This window comes from Phodopus roborovskii, unplaced genomic scaffold (assembly GCF_943737965.1).
Source record: "Phodopus roborovskii unplaced genomic scaffold, PHOROB, whole genome shotgun sequence".
In the NCBI taxonomy this organism is placed as follows: domain Eukaryota; kingdom Metazoa; phylum Chordata; class Mammalia; order Rodentia; family Cricetidae; genus Phodopus; species Phodopus roborovskii.
In genome coordinates this window covers 44,291-63,484 of record NW_026126758.1, presented here as the reverse complement: position 1 = coordinate 63,484, position 19,194 = coordinate 44,291, and the positions used below count along the sequence as shown (strand labels likewise).

At 39.9% G+C, this 19,194-nt stretch overlaps 1 protein-coding gene across 2 annotated transcripts in view; it reads right to left on the bottom strand.

Moving 5' to 3' along the window:
- Txndc16 (thioredoxin domain containing 16) overlaps nucleotides 1-19,194 on the bottom strand; it is an 81,829-nt gene that overhangs the window by 52,012 nt on the left and 10,623 nt on the right. Inside the window, exons 3-4 of one of the 2 annotated variants that reach the window (XM_051174938.1) lie at nucleotides 18,409-18,482; nucleotides 17,646-17,720 (exon numbers count right to left, since the gene is read on the bottom strand). The exons of the other annotated variant lie outside the window; for it this stretch is intronic. Coding sequence (XP_051030895.1) covers nucleotides 17,646-17,720; nucleotides 18,409-18,482 — 149 coding nt within the window. The remainder of the gene's footprint in view (nucleotides 1-17,645; nucleotides 17,721-18,408; nucleotides 18,483-19,194) is intronic. 2 annotated transcript variants of the gene reach the window in all.

The following is a 19,194-nucleotide window of genomic DNA, read 5'->3' as shown; positions in this document are numbered from 1 at the left end:
CCACAAAGAAACATAGGGAAAACAATCCTGTGACATTTACTCATAAACACATTTACTGAATTAAGGCTTCAGGGACAGGACACAAAGCAGATGCTGTGGTGTCTAGAACAGTGACTTTCCTACTTCACCATAATTGTGTATTTCTTCTTTTGTTTTATGAAGACAGGGTCTCACTGTGTAGTTCAGGCTGGTCCAGACCTACTTTACTGTGAAGCCCAAGTAAGCTTTGAGTTTACAGCAACCCTTCTGCCTCTGCTTCCCATATACTGGTCTTCAAGCATAAGCCAACATGCCCAGCTTACTAACAAATCCTATTTCTTCACCTAAAGGATCCTTTTATTTTATTGCCTATTTCTATAAAAGTTATGCCCACGAGCAAAGTTTTTCTTATCATTTAATCTATAAATGCATACCATATTTTCTATTAAGCTAATTAAAGATTTTGGAAAGTTTCTCTAGGCCCACATACTTAAGGAAATAAAGGTCCATCTAAATATGTACAATAAGTTATTCAAAGATAACTTTCTCTCACAGAAACACACTTTCCCTTAAACAGAAATTCTCCAACAGAAATTCTCCAACCTTTTGGGATTGAGACCCTTTTATAAGCTTAACAAGTACTGATGTCCAATTAGTTTACATGTTATCCTATTAATAATTGGCAAATGGAAAGGAGGAATTTAAAAATATTTAATTTTAAAAAATAAACACCAAAAGAGGAACACTGTATGTACTCACTCATATATGGATTTTAGAGATAAAGCAAAGGATCACCAGCCTACAATTCACACCACCAGAAAAACTAGAATACAAGGAGGAACCTAAAAGAGTCACACAAGGTCCCTCACAGAAAGGGAAAGGAACAAGATCTCCTGAGCAAATCTGGAGCAAGAAGGCAGTAAGTGGAGAGGGAGTTAGGAGAAAGAGAAGGGGAGGAGAGGAGAACATGTGGGACCAGCAAGATTGAGTCGGGGGATGAATAGATGAGAGTAAAAAATGAGATACCATAATAAAGGGAGCCATTATAGGTTTGAAGAGAAAACTGACTCTAGAGAAATGTCCAGAGACCTACAAGGATGACCCCAACTAACAATCTGAGCAACAGTGGAGAGGTACCTTAAATACCCTTCCCTGATAATGAGATTGATAATATGCCATTCTAGAACCTTCAAGTAGTAGCTGTTGGAAACAGAAGCAGACACCCATAGCTAAACACTGAGCCAAACTCCTGGAATCCAGTTGCAGAGAGGAAGGAGTGATGACCAAAGGGGTCAAGACCAGGCTACAGAAACCCACAGAGATAGCTGACCTGAACAAGGGGGAGTTCATGGACCCCCCCCCCCAGACTGATAGCTGGGAAACCAGCATTGTACTGACTCAGACCCCTGAACATGGGTCTCAGTTAGAAGGCCTGAGCAGTCTAAGGGACCTCTGACAGTGGAAACAAGGTGTATTCCTGGTGCAAAAAGGACTTTGGAAGCACATTCCCCATGGAGGGATACTCCCTTAGCCTAGAGGCAGGAAGGAGGGCCTAGACCCTACTCCAAAAGACTTAACAGAGTATCACCTCCTGGAAGGCATCACCCTCCCTGTAGAGTGGGTGGGGAATGGGACGGGGGGGGGGGGGGGTGTTAGAGAACATGGGAGTGAGGGAGGGGAAGGGAATCAATATGTAAAATAAGGAAAAATAAAATAATAAAGAAAAAAACTCAAAAATAAAAACAAAAAAAGAAAATAAGAACACCATTGCATATTAATACAAATTTCTGGTTTAAAAAATTTCCAGGACAAAAGAAAAACTCATAAAAACAGTGTCACAGTTTTACATATTTGCAAATCTCTTTAATAAGAAACCAAATCGGCTTCTACATCCAACATGTTATGGTACTATATGTCATATGACCTCTGGGAACCTATTCATGAGAAAATGCTGCTGAAAAAGGTAAGTAATGCCTTATGTCTCAGGACTTGGTAGTCGTGCTAAAAGTGCCTATCCAAATTACCTTAGCTTAAATATTTAGCTATTTATTAATGATTTATGAAATATGAAAATGTGAGCTATAGTCCCTAGGGTTGCCTCTTGCTTTGTTTTTTGTGCAGTGCTCACTGTGCTAGGAATTCTGTACCCATCATTTACACCCCTGACAACATTATTGAGGCAGTGTTGCTCTACACAGGAAGTGAGCTGGCCCCAGATCATTTACCAGTTGCTGCTAGAGCTAAGATTCAAACCCAGGTCTTGTGACAATAACAGATGGATATTCTGATGTTATCACCACCCTTTTGGGAACCAGGGGAAAATGGGTCTTGCTATTTGGCCCAAATTGGATTTAAACCTTCAGGGAATCCTCCTGTGTCAATCTCAAGAGCTTAGATTACACGCATTTACCACCACACCCAGCCATCATTGACCACTCTTAGAGATTGAAATAAGGGATGACAGCTAATGACAACCCACACCTATACCTTTAGGCTAATGTCCCAAAATACCCTTGAGACACTTCAAAACCTGCTGAGCATCATCCAGTGTGCTTAAAAGAATCCCATGGGAATCCTCAGCTCGGAATTACATTCAGTATGAACACAGCCCAAGTTTCTGCCAAAATGCCATTAATATCACAAACTTGCTTTTCCAACCTCCCTGCTACAAGACTTGGCTAACTGACCTGGAATCAGTTGTCTGAGATTCTGGATCAGGAAGGAGCACGTGATACAAAGAACCAGGGACAGTACAGAGTGACAGTACAGTAACGCTTCAAAGGCAGCAATGTCACAGTGCTGCCGAGCACCCCAGTGCAGGTAGTGCATCCAGTGTACAGCAAGAGTCCGCCCCACATTAGCTGTGCCATGATTCTCACCATAACTCTGGGCTGTACAACCTTTCAGTCTGGTTCTCCGACCATCAAGTGAAACTGAGATTTCCTGTATTCACTCCAAACCCTCTGCTTCAATTAGTCAGACCCTGGTTTCAGGGTCTGAACTAAGAAGCCTACAGAATGTATGCACTCTGTCTTGTTTCATTTTCATGGCAAACATCTGAGATGGGAACTATCATTAACCCCACTTTAAAGATAAGACTAAGGGGTTTAGAGAGGTTACTTTGCCTAATGTCCCAAAGCTCATTAAGCAGTCATTATCCATGAGATAATAATAACCAAAACTAATGACATTCATAATCTAATGATCTCTGTGATTTTTCCCAGTGGCTTCCTGGCTTTATTATATTCCTTAATAGGCTGATTTCCAAAATATGAGCCATGTCTAGGGAGCTCAAGGATCCATCCCATAAGCTTGTCTGTACTCCTTCACTTTGGTTCCAAAGAAGAAAACTGCTGACAGAAATGGGTTAGGAAGGAAGTCTCTCTCAGGACGTTCTTGCTCTGGTAATAATAGGATGAGACAGCCTTGGCTGCTCAACCTGGGGGATTCTCTGCCCCAGAAAGGCCTTCCCTTCCTTTGGCAATGCTCTTCCCAAGACTCTTCTACCAGAATCATCGTGTAGAAAAGACAGATGACCACGAACTGAGCAGATGTCAGTAAAACAAATTTTTTTTTTCAGAAATTATAGTTCTGTCAGAATTCAAATTCTTTCAAAAAAAATCAGTGCAACAGAATATGCTAATTTAGCATGGAAAACCTCCCACAAGAGGAACAGGGAGTAGAAAAGGTATGATTATTTTTGTGTATAGGGTTCTTTCTTCATGCTTCATTTTATTTTGTTTTTGAGATATGATTTAATAGGTAGTCCAAGGTAGCCTGGCATTTACTACATACGTACTCCAGGCTAGCTCAAATGAATTCTTTCTGCTTCAGTTTTCCACATGACAGTATATAGACAGTATAGCACACTCCCTAGAAAGTACTATTATCTAAACCAGGAGGCTGTTGTTTACTATTATCTAACCCACTACCAGATTCACACATAAAGTGATAGATTGAAAACAAGAAGCCACCTGTGAAATACAAACTGAAAGTATAGCCATGAGTCCATCATTCTCTAGTATTGCATAGTTTCTTACTAGCTTACCCCTTGGAGAACAATTATGTGCACATAAAGGAAGACATCTGCTCCTTCCACATTCAGCAGAAGTATGAACTTCCCAAATTCATTAGCCACCAACTCACTATGTACTAAGCACCTAACATATTTCACATACCGCATTATGTTCCCAGGTCTGAAGATCTAACATTAATACCAATTAACAATTATTAAAATTAACATCCAAGACAAGCAACCTTTTATTCTAAATATCCAATAAAAACTCCATCAACTTGGTATATTTAAGTAATGTTTTAATGACATTTTAAATATCATTTTAGAAGCCCACGTAATTGGCTATAGTGCTCCATAAGTATCTAATTTATACATAATTAATGTGAACACTACCCTAAATTTATACCTATTTCAGACTTTATAACTTCATTCTTTCCTAACTGCATTTTTTTTTTTATATATTTTGGGGGGGAAAGTAGTTTTTTATCACAAATTTGGTAGTCTACTGGCAAAAGGAACAAGCAGAGTTGATGAAAAACTATGGATCTTTTTTCTCAATCGAAACATTCTACATAACAAATTCAAATGCTTTAAGAACAAAAGTAACAGCATGGCTTACACATTTGTCAAGCAAATAAATACAAATTTTCTCAAAAATAAGCTTTTGGCTCATGAACAAATGTTTTGAAAACAATCTAAGCATTTTCTACAAATATTTCCTATCCTTAATTATAAGGCTAAGTAAAACATCTTGACCAAAAATAACTGACAAGTTGGCTGAAATTAGTATAATTCAGTAAGCACACTAATCAATTTGGCACACTACCAGAGAAGAAAGGTAAAAACCAACCCAAAGGTATAAACCCTTCCATCTACATTGGTGACCTACCTACATGATATGCTGGTACAATAGTGACTCAAAACATGGGACAGCAGCCGACCACTCTCTGACTGGATTTAAGGCCCACTTCAAGAGATGAAACCCATGCCTGACACTACTCAGTAGTCAAGTACCTGAGACTAGATAGGCATGCACCTAGACAAAAACCATCAACTGTTTTTCTGCTAAAGGAATACAGCAACTCTGTTATATCTATAGGTCATCGTCTTGCTCAGTCATCATCAGCGAAGCTTCCACCTGCAGTAGATGGGAACAAATACAATAATCTACAACTGGACAATGTACAGAGATTAAGACTTTGAACACCCAGTCCTAAATGGGATGTCTCCAGCATCTCTCTCCCCTCAGTGCTGAAGGAACTTCAGGGAAGAGAAAATGGAAAAAGTAGTGAGGATGGAAGACACCAAGGAAATAAGGTCTTCTAAACACAACAGGACTCACTACGGAGAGGAGAAGTGGACACAAGCCACCATGCCTAGCCAAGAAGCTATCTCCAACTGACAACTGCTTGCAAAAGAAAAATTAAGTTTTCTCCAACAGTCTCTCACTGGGCATACAAACTTAAAGGCAGGCCCCTGTGCCTAGCAGTAGATGGCACTCAAAAAGAACTCAGTGGTATTTTGGGAGATGTTTTGTCTCATAAAGCTTTGTCTGGGCACTTTTTTTAAAAACCTTACTGATTGTCCCAGTCACTGTTCTATTGCTTTAAAGAAACATCCTGATCAAGGCAACACTTGGGGAGGCTTGCTTACAGTTTCAGAGGGTTAGTCTATTATCATCACGGTGGGGAGCATGGCACCATGCAGGCAGGTGCTGAGAGCTATATCCTGACCCAAAGGCAGAGAGAAAGACTGGCCTGGTGTGGGATTTTGAAACCTCGAAGCCCACCCCCAGTGATACACTTCCTCCAACAAGGTGACTCCTAATCCCCGGTGACTAAGTATTCAAATATACACTCTATGGGGGCCATTCTTATTTGAACCCCACACTGTTCTTTTGTTTGTGTACTATGGTTTCTGATTTTTGTTTTTATGCTTTTCTGTGTGTGCTTATGTCTCTGCATTCGTATGTGCTTCTCAAGCTTTTTCCTTTGTCTTGTCTTGGTTTTTCTTTTTGTTTTGTTCTGTTCTTATTTGTTTGGTTTTTATTTACTTTGTTTTCTAAAGAGAGAGAGAAAGGTGTATAGTTGGATAGGTAGAGAGATAGGGAGAAGAAACTAATCAGAATTGTATAAAAACAATCTATTTCAACTAAAAATATTTTGTAAACTTACAAATGTCAGTAAGTTGAGTTGCCTATTTTCTGTCTAATATAATGCTAAGGGAACACAGGATGAGGAAGGTAGAAGGAAGGGGAGGGGAAGGAGAACATGGGGGATCAGGAAGATGAGTCGAGGGAAGAATAGAGAAAGAGAGCAAGAAAAGAGATACCTTAATAGAGGGAGCCATAATATGTTTATGTTAACATAAAAAAAGAATAATGTGACTTTACATATATTTCATATACATAATTATACATATACCCTTTATGAATATATCAAATCCTGATAAGATGCTAGAATGTGATTATACACATATTTTATATACATATTTACCTTATGAATAAATATATCAAACAACAAATAAAAGCATTCTTTAAAAAAAGAACAAGATACAAGCCAGTGGGGGGAAAACTGTCCAGCTATGGATAGTGGGATGATGAAAATCATTTGTGTGTTAATATCTTTATGAGCACTCATATATACAGTAAAAATACTACTGCTCAATCTAACTATAATTTATTCCTAAACTGTACTACAGGTAAACCTAATTCATTTGTCAGTTTGTTTTTAAAATAAAAATTAAATATAAATAAAAATAAAATAAGTTCTTTAGGGTCAAAGAGCAAAACTATGAAGACACAAAAGATCAGTGGTCTCTTGGGAGGGGCACAAATGCTTTAGGCCAGTGAAAACTCTGTGTGATACTAAAATGACTGATTCAGTCTTTACACAATGAATCCTAATGTAACTTGTGGATTTTGGGTGAATATCAGGTGTAAGCAGGACTGGGTATGACTCAGGGATACAGCATTTGCCTAGCCTACACAAGTCAGGTCCCCAAAACCACCAAGGAAAAGAAATACTACATCACTACAGACTGTTAACAAATCATACACCACCCTGGGGAGGGGAGAGGCGGAGAGAAGTGAATAAATGAGAGATCTCTATGCTTTCCTCATCTTATTGCTATAAAAAAAAAAAAAAAAAAAAAAAAAAAAAAAAAAAAACAGTGATCTTCCAAAACAAACAAAAACACCACTAACAGAGGGCACAAATGATACTTTAACAAATGAAAAATCATCATATTCTAAGATGATGAAAAAAATCATTCTTAAGATGTCAACTGTCCCTAAGACTAAGAGAACATAAGTTTAATTAGCAAAATTTAGAGTTGGGGAGAGGAGAAACTGCACAAGCTAATTTTAAATGGCATCTGAAAACAAAGTAAGCAATTCTGAAAACAAAAATTATTCAAGGCCTAAACTTTACTTATACATTACAAACTCTACAAATTAAATCAATGGTACTGACATACAGGCAAACCAGTGAGATATGGCTTGAAAATAGAGCTCAATACATATAAAAGTTCTGTGTAAACCACAGCACCTAAAACCCTGAACAAAAATCTATTATTTCAGTTGTGTTGGGACATCTGAGTAGCCACCTGAATCATACATTCCTCACAACATTCAGCACATCAAATCCCAAAAAAAGATTTTAATCTTAAACAAAAAATATTTAAGATGACATATTTATATATCTTTGTAGTATATAAAATTTATAAGAATGTTTATAACTTATAATTTTTAAATATATTTACCCTATTAAATATAAAATAGAAACATACAAGAAGAAACTAACCCACACAAACACAATCTGCTGGTATCTAACAAAGGAGCAAAGACAAAGCAATAAAGAAAGGATAATCTTTTTAACAAAACTGGCCATCCGCATGCAAAAAGTATGAAACACACTGACTCTGCACCATATACATCCCCCATGTTGTGGTATTGCCAGTAATCCCAGTATAGGCTGAGGGATTACAAAGAGGTAGAGGCAAGAGGATTAGAGGTTCCAAGTCATCCTTGGCTATATAGTAAGTCTGAGACCAGCCTGGCTGCACAACACCATCTACAAAAAGAAACCAAAAGTTGGTGACCTATGATTGATAACTCATTTTAAAATAGAGTTTCAAAAGTATAATTCACTAAAAATATTGTGAGGTTCAACTTCACTATTAAAAAAATAGTATTCATGCTGTGAAAAGGTGTGTGTGTGGGGGGGGGGGAGACAGCCACAAAGTGAAAGAAATTATCTAGCAAAACATGTATCTGAAAATGCCTTAATCTGAAGATGCAACAGCCCAATTTAAAAAGTGGGTAAAATATCTGGACAGCACACCAAATAACAATTAGCCAGTCAGCAGTCAACATCTGAAAAGATGTTCACAATGAGATGCCACCACATACAATAAGGACACAGAGGAACCAGAAATCTCTCATTGCAAAACTTGGGGCAGCAGTTTGGCTGTTTCTTACTAATTTAACATTATAATCCACAAGTCTTACTCTTATGTATTTATAAACAAAGGGGTGAACACAAATCTTTGCCCAAAAACCTATACACTAATGTTTATAGCAGCCTTATTCATAATTACCAAAACTTGGAAGGAACTAGTATGTTTAGAAGGTAAATTGGTAAACAGCTGAAAATCCACACCAAAGAATACCATTCATTGATAAGGAGGAATGCACCATCAAACCATAAAGACATATAATCATTTATGTATTGGTTAAGTAAAAGAAGCCAGTATGTAAAAGCTGCATGCTGTGTGGTTTCATCATGTGACACTGTACAGAGGGAAAAGTTACAGGAACAATAAAAGTACCAGTTGTGAAGTGGGACAGAACTTTGGAGCAATAAAACTGTTGTGCATGACACTGCAATGATATAAACATTACACATAACACAGAGTGAACACCTACCTATCTTCAGTTAATATTGGTTCACAAAATATGGCAGTGTCACACTAATGGCAAGTTGTTATTAGGAAAACCATGTATGGACAGGAAAGACAAGGAAACTACACTATGAGTTTAATTTTTTATAGCTTTAAACAGTGTATCAATTGGAAACCCCAAAATGGTTGAATTTCTTTGAAAAAAAAAAAAAAAACAGGCATAAGAGGACCATTGCTCAATTTAAAAGTCAAGAAAGGATAAATTTGACCACACAATCTCTAGAGATCACAGTGGTGAATTTCAAAAGAAATTCTGGAATTCTGATTCCTTTACACAAGAGAAGTGGCCAGAAATCAAGTTAAAAACACAATACAAAACTGGCCAGAAAGTATTAAGACATATTTCAATTCTATTATGATCAATGTGCAAATACAAAGTGTATGACAAAGGAAAAGGCTGCTTGAGAAGCAGTGGGTATTTCAAAGTAATGGTTTTAGTCCATAAAAACAGAATGACAACTTGAAAAGATATATACTATTTCATGGTAATTTACAAGGTATAGCCATGACATTTGGTGTAGTTACTCAAAACTTAAATATAAATATCACTATTGGAAAATGTATTCCACAATACTGTATTCCACAAGTCTTTACTATGTCCAAAGCAACAACGTAGGAACTGCCTCTCTGATTTCTACTTCTTTGCTTTCTTTCCTCCATTCATCTTCCCTGCAGTGTTTTTGCTGTAAATGTCCCCTGACGACCTATGTCATAATGCCTAGCTGTTGTTGCAGCTGCCTGAGACTGTTAAGGGAGAGCCATCCCTGTGTACGGCTCTTTTCCTTTGTCTGCCGCAAATGCTGATCTGACTGGATGGTATGAAGTGGGCAGGATGGAAAAGAAATCAAGCATTAAAGGAAGTTTGCAGTTTTGCTGACTGATACTGAATTAACTGTTGCTAAGCCCAGTTAGTTTCACAGTGTAAGCAACAGGAAGAAAACTACTTCTTTGCTCTACTTCCCTAGACTATACAATGGCCACACAGCAGTTTCTGCATGTGCTAAAACTGATCAGATTTTGTGTTGGTTCATTAAGACAATTAGCCCAAACTCAAAGTCATGATGGAAATGTAATTAGAGCAGGATACTCAGAGGTAAAAACTTACCTTTTTAAGCAAGTGCTGCTCTGGGTTCAATCTCTACACATTAGGAAAGGGGCAAGAGAATAAGGGAAAAGATTTCATTCACCTACATAAAGAAAGGGGCCAACTTCACAATGGTCTTGATTCTTTGTAACAATCAATAGCCAGGAGTACACTGGGCAGTACAATCAATCATTGTGTCTACCAAAATTTTCCCAAAGGGCTCTTGACTGCCTGTTCTATGATCCAGAGAGGCAAGGCTAACAGGCAAGTATTAGGAGTAACTCAAAATGTCAAAAAAAAAAAAAAAATTTTTTTTTTTTAGGCAGATTTTACCAAGGACTTCTGGCAACTTCTTAACAAAAGTGCCTGGAGTGTGTCTTAGCCAAGATCTGAGATAAGGAGCCTCAAAAAGGGAGAGATCCATATGAGTAACATTATATGGACCCAACAGGTTATATTTAGAAATGAATACACACACACACACACACACACACACACACACGCAGTAACAATTAGCAAACAGAGAAAGAGGGAGATCATGAATTTAAAGGTGACCGGGGTCAGAGAAAGATATATGGTAGGAGGAAAGGGGAGGGAGATATGTTGTAATTAAATTATAATCTCAAAAATAAATAACTGAAAAAAGCAGGTAATAGGCCTAAAGACAGCTATACATATTAATCACAGCTAGTCTAGTGAGCTCTTCAACTGTGGGTGTAAGCTTGCGTACCTAACAGTGAGAGTCATGAAAGTTGGCCAATAATAAAAGGTTTCTGAAAGCCAACAGACCTAGATGTTTCTGGAAGTACACATCACTGTACTGCTGCCTCAGTTTGGAACACTAAAAACTACTGAACTATAGACTTTGTGTTGAATAGCATATGAATTATATCTAATAAACTATCTTCTAAAATGAAAAAGGTCATCTTTCACCAATTAACTGGCCTTAGGGCTTGTCCTAGCTAGTTTTATGCCAACTTGACACAAGCTAGAGTCATCTGTAAGAAGGGAACCTCAAATGAGAAAATGACTCCATAAGATATTTTCTTTATTAGTAGTTAATGGGGAGGGCCCAACCCATCCCTGGGATGTTGTTTCTGGGTTCTGTAAGAAAGAAGGCTGAGCAAGACATAGTAAGCAAGCCAGTAAGCAGCACCCCTCCATGACCTATGTGTTAGCTCCTGCCTCCAGGTTCCTGTCCTGACTTCCTTTCATAATGAACGCAATGCGGAAGTGTAAGCCAGATAAATTTTCCATTCATGGTGTTTTGTCACAGCAATAGAATCCCTAACTAAGACAAGGTGTTACAAGTGTAGTGGGGTATTATTTTGACAGACCTGACCAAGTTTTCTGGAGGACTGTGGAAGGACTTTGGAACTTTGGGCCAGAAAAGCCATCTAAGTGTGAAGAGTTCAGTGGGATGTTCTGTAGGAGGTTGGAAGACAAGCATGTTGTCAGCAGTGCAAAAGACAGAGGCCTGGCTCTGAAGTTTCAAAGGGAAGTTTGAAGACTCTATTAGGGCCATTTGTTATTTCAAATTAAGATTCTGTGTTCTGAAGAATCAGCTATAATTAACAAGGTACCAAAACCACTAAAGCAAAACCTTCACTTTGCTGGCTGGCCAGAGCTAAAATTTAGCAGTGATTAAGTAGAGACCAGCTTTCATGAGATGAAACTTTCTGGCAAGTATTTCCTCAAATCCAGCACACAGAGGCTGGGTTCCAGAGGTGACCAATGTTAAAGCTTGCACTGACAGCTGAATTTGGTAGTGTAAGAATCACCAAGGTGGTACTGGTTTTGAAGGCATGAAGGGGTCAGGGAGAACAACTGAGGCTCAGCATTGCGAAGGTGAAGGTACAGCACCAGAGCAGTTGAAGGCCCAGGACCTCATGCAGAGAAGCTGAGGCTTGGAACCATGAAGAGAGCCTATAACAAACTACAGTGAAAATGGGGTCCAGCTACAGCAAGAGACCCCAGATTTTCAGAAATGCCAGGACCATGGGTTGACCACTAAGAACAGCAGCAGTGGAATGGAGCAGCCAGAGTCTACAAGACAGCTGTGTGTGCTGCAGGAGGCAGAGCTGGAAAAATGGCCCAAGCTTTGGAGAAGTCCAGAAGACCATGAGTGAATCCCAGATGACTGGATACTGAGAATTTACACTGTTATAGTTTGGTTTTGCTTGGTTTAGACTGTGATGGTGCCTTGGTTCTTCCCTCTTGAAGAACTTTCTTTTATTTAATTAACTCCTTCTTGTATTATTCAGGAGCCCAGAGTTGAGAGACTGAATTTTAAAAGAAATCTGAGGTTTTAAAAGACTTTAGGTTTTTGTTTGTTTTTAAGAGTTTGAGATAATATCCCTCAACTGAAGAATGGATGGAGAAAATGTGGTACATTTACACAATGTGGAAAAAGACAATGGAATCCTGAAATTCACAGGGAAATGGATGGAACTAGAAGAAACCATCATGAGTGTGGTAACTGGTCATAAAAAAACAAAGATGATATGTACTCTCTCATAAATGGATTTTAGACATATAGCAAAGGATTACCAGCCTACAATTCACACAGCCAGAAAAACTACAAAACAAGGAGGACCCTATGAGAAATATACATGGTCTCCCAGAGAAGGGGAAAGGGACAGATCTCCAGAGTAAATTGGAAGCATGGAGGGAGGGGAGAGGGAGTTAGGAGAAAGAAAGGGAGAGAGGTAGGCATAAGGAAGCAGGAAGATGGACACAGGGGGAAAAAAAGATTTGAGCTTTAAAGTGTTTGAATTTATAAATACTGTGGGAATTATAAAGTTTGTAAAATGTTTTGAATTGTCATGCTGATATTAATGTGGAGTCTTTGTATTAACAAGAAAGGAAAGGTATAGCTTAACAGTGACATGTTTGGGTGCCATGTTGACAAGGGGGCAATTGTCTTGCTAGTTTTATGTCAACTTGACACAAGCTAGTTATCTGAAAAGAGAGAATCTCAATTGAGAAAATGACTCCATAAGATTCAGCTATAAGGCATTTTATTAATTAGTGACCAGTAGGAGAGGGCCCAGCCCATTGTGGGTTGTGCCATCTCTAGGCTGGTGGTCCTGGGTTCTAGAAGAAAGCAGACTAAGCAAGCCATGTGGAGCAAGCCAGGAAGCAGCACCCCTCCATGGCCTCTGCATCAGCTCCTATCTCCAAGATTCTGCCCTGATTTCCTTCAATGATGAACAGTAATATGGAAGTGCAATCCAAACAAACCCTTTTGTCCCCAACTTGCCTTAATTGCCTACAACTGCAGCAATTGTAAACCTAAGAAGGGTTCATGGATGTCAGAAATTTCCAAAACCCTTTTCTATTTCATATTCCAATATATTATTAGAACTGGACAATTAAATGTGTCCATTTGTACATGATATCTACAATTTTGTACCTGTAAGTTTTCAATTTCCTATATGTTAATTTTTCAGATAAGAAAGAAGCAGGAAGGAGGCAGCCAAAGAGAAAATAATGTTGACAGTAGACCTGACTTGTAATTGTAAAAATCCCATATAAACCTGTGCCTTTAAGAAGTTTTATTTTCAATCCACACTCCCAGAAAAGCTAGGAAACAAGGAGGACCCTAAGAGACATACATGGTCCCCTGGAGAAGAGGAAAGGGATAAGATCTCCCAAGCAAACTGGAAGCATGGTGGGAGGGGAGAGGGAGTTGGGAGGAAGATGTGGGGAGAGGAAGATTGAGTCATGGAAAGAATAAAGGAAAGCAAGAAAAGAGATACCATAATTAGAGGGAGCCATTATAGGTTTTAAGAGAAATTTGGCACTAGAGAAATCTCCAGAGAGCTACAAGGATGACCCCAACTAACAATCTAAGCAATAGTGGAGAGGCTACTTTAAATGTTCTTCCCTGATAATGAGATTGATGACTACCTTATATGAAACTCCACCCACAAAAGTGGCAATGCTAGCCACTGAGCAATCCTGCCTTTCATCTCAACTGAAACAAAGGGATCTAAGGACTGTGGACAAGAGAGCAGTAGAATCGACTTTCTCCATGTTGCTTGGGCCAACGGTAGGTAAGTCTTCCAAAAGCTCCTAATCCACAGGTCTTGTGCCATCAGCAGAAGGCAGATGTCCTTAAAGCCTCTAACCTCAACAACTGTGGAGGACCTGGGTGTGGCTGTCCATGCTGCCAGCTAAAGAATCTCTGTTACTCTCTAATCATTCAGGTAAACTTTTATCCTTCTCAAGAACTCTGATGCTTTTTGATGACTGGTAGCTTTGTCAGCTTAAAGCAGCAGCCAAGGCTCCAACTGTTACAAAACAGATTTCAGAAACAAACATTTTAAGGTTGCTACTGTTTATACTCTTAACATAATCAATAAAGTTTTAATGAGCTACTAATCCAATTCTGACACAGTACTAAACACCATACTATGCCACTATACAATCATAACTCTAACTATAAGCTCAAAATTAAGGTGCTTTTCATTGTGCTAAAAAATCTGCCAGTTGTATGTGTTAATTCTTTCAGCCAAATTGTTTCTAACATGAATATGCTGCTAATGTGTCTTAATATTTATGTTTTCACAAACTCAAAGGATTCTTTTAAGTTCCAGGAAGCTGAATTGGACCCATCCAAACAGGTAAGATTCACTCCAAATAAATATTCAACCTCTCCCTGATCCCAGGACTCCCTTCCTTCACCTCGTGAACCCCTCCTTCATCTTACAATTCTCCCTTCAAGTACCAAGACCTGAGAAAAAATGTTTTTTCTAAACTTAACCTTGTCCTCTGCTCTACCAACATCTTGCCAGGTTCTCAAAGAGACACCAAAGTTCCATACTGTCAGGACTGCAATGAAACAACCAGCTACCAGGACATGGCAGCAACCCAGCTTTCTCGTTCCCCCAAAGGCTATCACTGCCCCAAGTCAGCAGGAAGCAGTCTTAAGAACTCAATATCCCTATTCCCTAACCTGCCATGCCCAACCCCCCCCACCTTTTTAATAATAAAAAGAGGGGGGAATGTTGGAAACCAGCAGTCTGCTGACCCCCCCCCCCCCACCGATGATGGACGGAGTGCTCATGGCTGTGTCATCGCTATGTCACTCATTACCTGGCTGAGCAGGGGACCCAGTTACACATGCCCAAGTTTCCCTTTTGAAGCAAGTGCACCCTTTCCCTCTTCCCCTCTTTCTTTCTTGCTCCCCTTTCTCTCTTCTCTCTCTCTCTCTCTCTCTCTCTCTCTCCCTTGCTCTCTTCCCCTTCTCTCTTTTTCTCCCTCTCCTCTCTTGCTCTGCTCCCCTCTCTGTCTCTCTCTTCTCTTGCCTTGCTCTCCCCGCCTTCTCTCCTCCCTACCAATAAACTCCATGTGAGTGCTGAGTCTCGTGTTTGTGTTTCTTAGGCAATAATTGTAGCAAAAGAACAACATCTGACACTAGAGAAATCTCCAGAGATCGTTACAAGGATGACCCCAACTAACAATCTAAGCAATAGTGGAGAGACTATCTTAAATGCTCTTCCCTCATAATGAGATTGATGAGTACCTTATATGCCATCCTAGAGCCTTCACCCAGTAGATGATGGAAGCAGAAGCAGACACCCACAGCTGAACAGTGAGCTGAACTCCTGCAATCCAGTTGCAGAGAGGGAGGAGTGATGAACAAAGGTGTCAAGACCAGGCTAGAGAAACTCACAGAATCAGCTGACCTGACTTGAACAAGGGGGGAGACTGATAGCTGGGAAACCAGCATAGGACCAATCCAGACCCCCTGAATATGGTGTTAGTTAGGAGGATTGGGCAGTCTATGGGGCCTCTGGTAATGGATCGGTATTTATCCCTAGTATAGGAATGGACTTTGGGAGCCCATTCCACACAGAGGGATACTCTCTCAGCCTAGACAATGACAGGACAGACTTCAAAGACTCCCCATGAAGTCTGTTCCCTGGGGAGCAGAAAGCGGTTGGGATGGGAGTGGGTGGGGGGAACAGGGAAGGACAGGAGGGTACAGGAACTGGGACTGATATGTAAAACAAGCTTGTTTCAAATTTAAATTTTAAAACATTATCAAAAAGAAAAGGAAAAAAGTTTTATTTTCTATCTTTGTGGCAAAAACAAAACAAAAAAATCAGATTTCTGTCAGAGACAAAATGAAGAAACAGAGCCCAGGTAAGCCTGAATCCCAGACCAACAGTTCCATGCTGGGGAACCAAGAATCATTCTCATCAAACACTCCATCATAGACTATTCTGCATTGACTGAGCAGGCAGATAACTGCAAACTCAGGAAAAAATTCAGGCTAGTGTGAGAATGAAACAAGGTACTTTTAAAATCCTAAGGGAAAGAGGAAAGCTGAGCATCCCCTGCAACCATGTACCAACGGGGGGGGGGGGGGGGGGGTGTATGTTCTGAGATGCATACACTGACACCTGTGTGTGTGTGTGTGTGTGTGTGTGTGAGTGTGTATCCCATGAGATGCATATGAGATGCATACACTGACACCCAGATGTGCAAGTGTCCTGAGATGCACACACTGACACCTGTGTGTATGTGTGTGTGTGTGTATGTGTGTGCATATGTGTGTGCATGTGCACATGCATGCATGTGTGTATGTGTGTCCCCTAACATACATACACTGACATCTAAGGGTATCTGTCTGTGTGTGTGTGTGTGTGTGTGTGTGTGTGTTTGTGTGTGTGTGTTCTCTAAGATGCATACACTGACACCTGTGTGTGTGTGTGTGTCCTGAGATGCACACACTGACACCTGTGTGTATGTGTGTGTGTCCATGTGTGTGTGTATGTGTGTGCATGTGCACATGCATGCATGTGTGTATGTGTGTCCCCTAACATACATACACTGACACCTAGGGGTGTCTGTGTGTGTGTGTGTGTGTGTGTGTGTGTGTGTGTGTGTGTTTGTGTGTGTGTCCCCTGAGATGCATACACTGACACCTGGGTGTGTGTTCCCTAAGATGCATACACTGACATCTGTGAGAGTGTATGTGTGTGTGTCCTGAGATGCATACACTAATACCTGAGTGAGTGAGTGTGTGTGTGTGTGTGTGTGTGTGTGTTTGTGATGCCCATACTGATACCCGTCCCCAAAGTGGTAGAATTCTGAGGTGGGGCTTTGAGAAAAGAGTAGATCATGAAAGTAGATCCATTATGGATGAGATTAATAGCCTCATAAAAGAAACTTCAGATATCCAGGTTTCTTTTGATCTGATAGGACATGGGGATAACAGTCTTCTATGAAGCACAGACCCTCATCTGACATCAAATTGGCCAGTAATTTGACATGAACTTCCAGCCTCCAAAACCGAAAAATAAAATTCTGCTTTCTACACCACCTGGTTTGTGGAATCTGTTACAGCATCCCAGACAGACTACAGCATCTAGCAAATACTCATTGCACTAGAAGGCCAATAGCAACCGTATGATCATTGGGTCTTCCTGAGGTTTTGTCACTGAAGAAAATTTTTAGATTCTTGAAATGAGATGATAAACCTGCGATCTTTATGAAAGTTACACCTATGTTAAAACTCTAAGACATCTCCAAGGACTGTGCTTCTCAAAAGAGAAATCAACAAACAAGCAAATGGGTGCCCCCTGTACTTACAAGAGCACGTGTGCAACGATGGCGTTCACATCAAACAAGGTGTCAGTGGGGAACTCTCTGAGCAGTATGTTGCCTCTAGAAACGTGTTGAGAACACATTACTGTAGAACCTCCTTACACCTGCTTGGCTACCTAGTATCAGGTCTTTGATGTTACAGCCTGTGTCCTGTCTATGTGCCCCATATACCTATCAGACTGCTAGCTCATAATATCCTCAAATACTTTCTGAGTACACTCAAATAAGCACATTCACTTTGAAAATTAACATCTCCGTCACATGCAGGCTTCCAAATTGGCTTGGGAAGGAAGCAAGCAGGTAAGAGAAAGTTTACTGAGCAAATAAACAGGCTCTCTCTACTTTGTAGGCCGCATCTCCAGGAGATGACAGACCAAACAGTACAGGAACTCATACATAGCCACAGCGGACAGTTTCCTCAAGAGAGGGTTCCCAATATGGCACTGTCAGAGCCATGCAGAACACCCAGTCTGCTCTGTGCTTTTTGCCCGACATTCTGAGGAGTAATTCAAAAAAAAAAAAAAAAAAAAAAAAAAAAAAAAAAAAACTCTCAGGGAGTGCTTGATTACTCTCCAGCTTTTGTAAAGAAGCTCAGAAAGGTTAAGGACAAACCACTCCTTGGCCTTCCTACCTTCCCAAGTACCCACTAAAGATCTCATTACTCTAGTTCCGTGATGTGCTATGTACTCTTAAGCAGTCTAAAAACTATTGCTTTGCATTAGTGTGTCCCACTCCGAAGAGAATTTACCTGAATAAATATGCCTTCATCAAACCCTCTTCTTTCCCGCAGTACCGTGACGCTTCTTCTTTGGCACAGTTAACCTGTAAGAGATTCTATTTAAGGCTTAAGGTATGTATCACAACGTCAAGTTTCTCAGTGAAGGAAACATTACCACCTGTCTCCAGGCTAAGATCTGCCTCTCACTTTTCCTGACTCAATGCTTTCACACTCACTCAAGCACTAGGAGAAACCACACAAAGGAACCATTCTCTGCTACTCAAGGTGATGTTTAATTTTCCACAAGTTTACATTTAATTCAATTTTGCAAAACAATCAAGAGGTAAGGAGATAAAACAGGAAGGCTCAGGTGTGGCCAGTTAAGTTCTGTTGGTCCCTAAGCCAAGTCCATTATTAATAGAACCATTTTGAAAAAATAAAGTGTCACATTAGAAAGCTTTTTTAGCCTCCACAGTGGGTCAGGATGGCCACGGGAATGTGTGACATTGGGATACATCATTGATAGTTCTCAAAAGGAGACTGACAGCTTATCTCTCAATCAGAATACTGGAGTACCAGTGGCAATCACAAGCATGGATGCCTTCATCCTATTCGATAAAATGGTGCAACAGAAAGATAAACCAAGTCTCCAGTGTTAGAGCTGGCACACCAAGCACTGACTGCTCACAACCCAGACTTTTATGAGGAAATGTCTGAGACCAGTCATGAAAAATACGACAGAAGGTGAGAGGGTACAAAATAAGGAGGCAGGAATGTAAGCCAAAGACTGGGACCTGGAGGGAAGCCATGAAGACT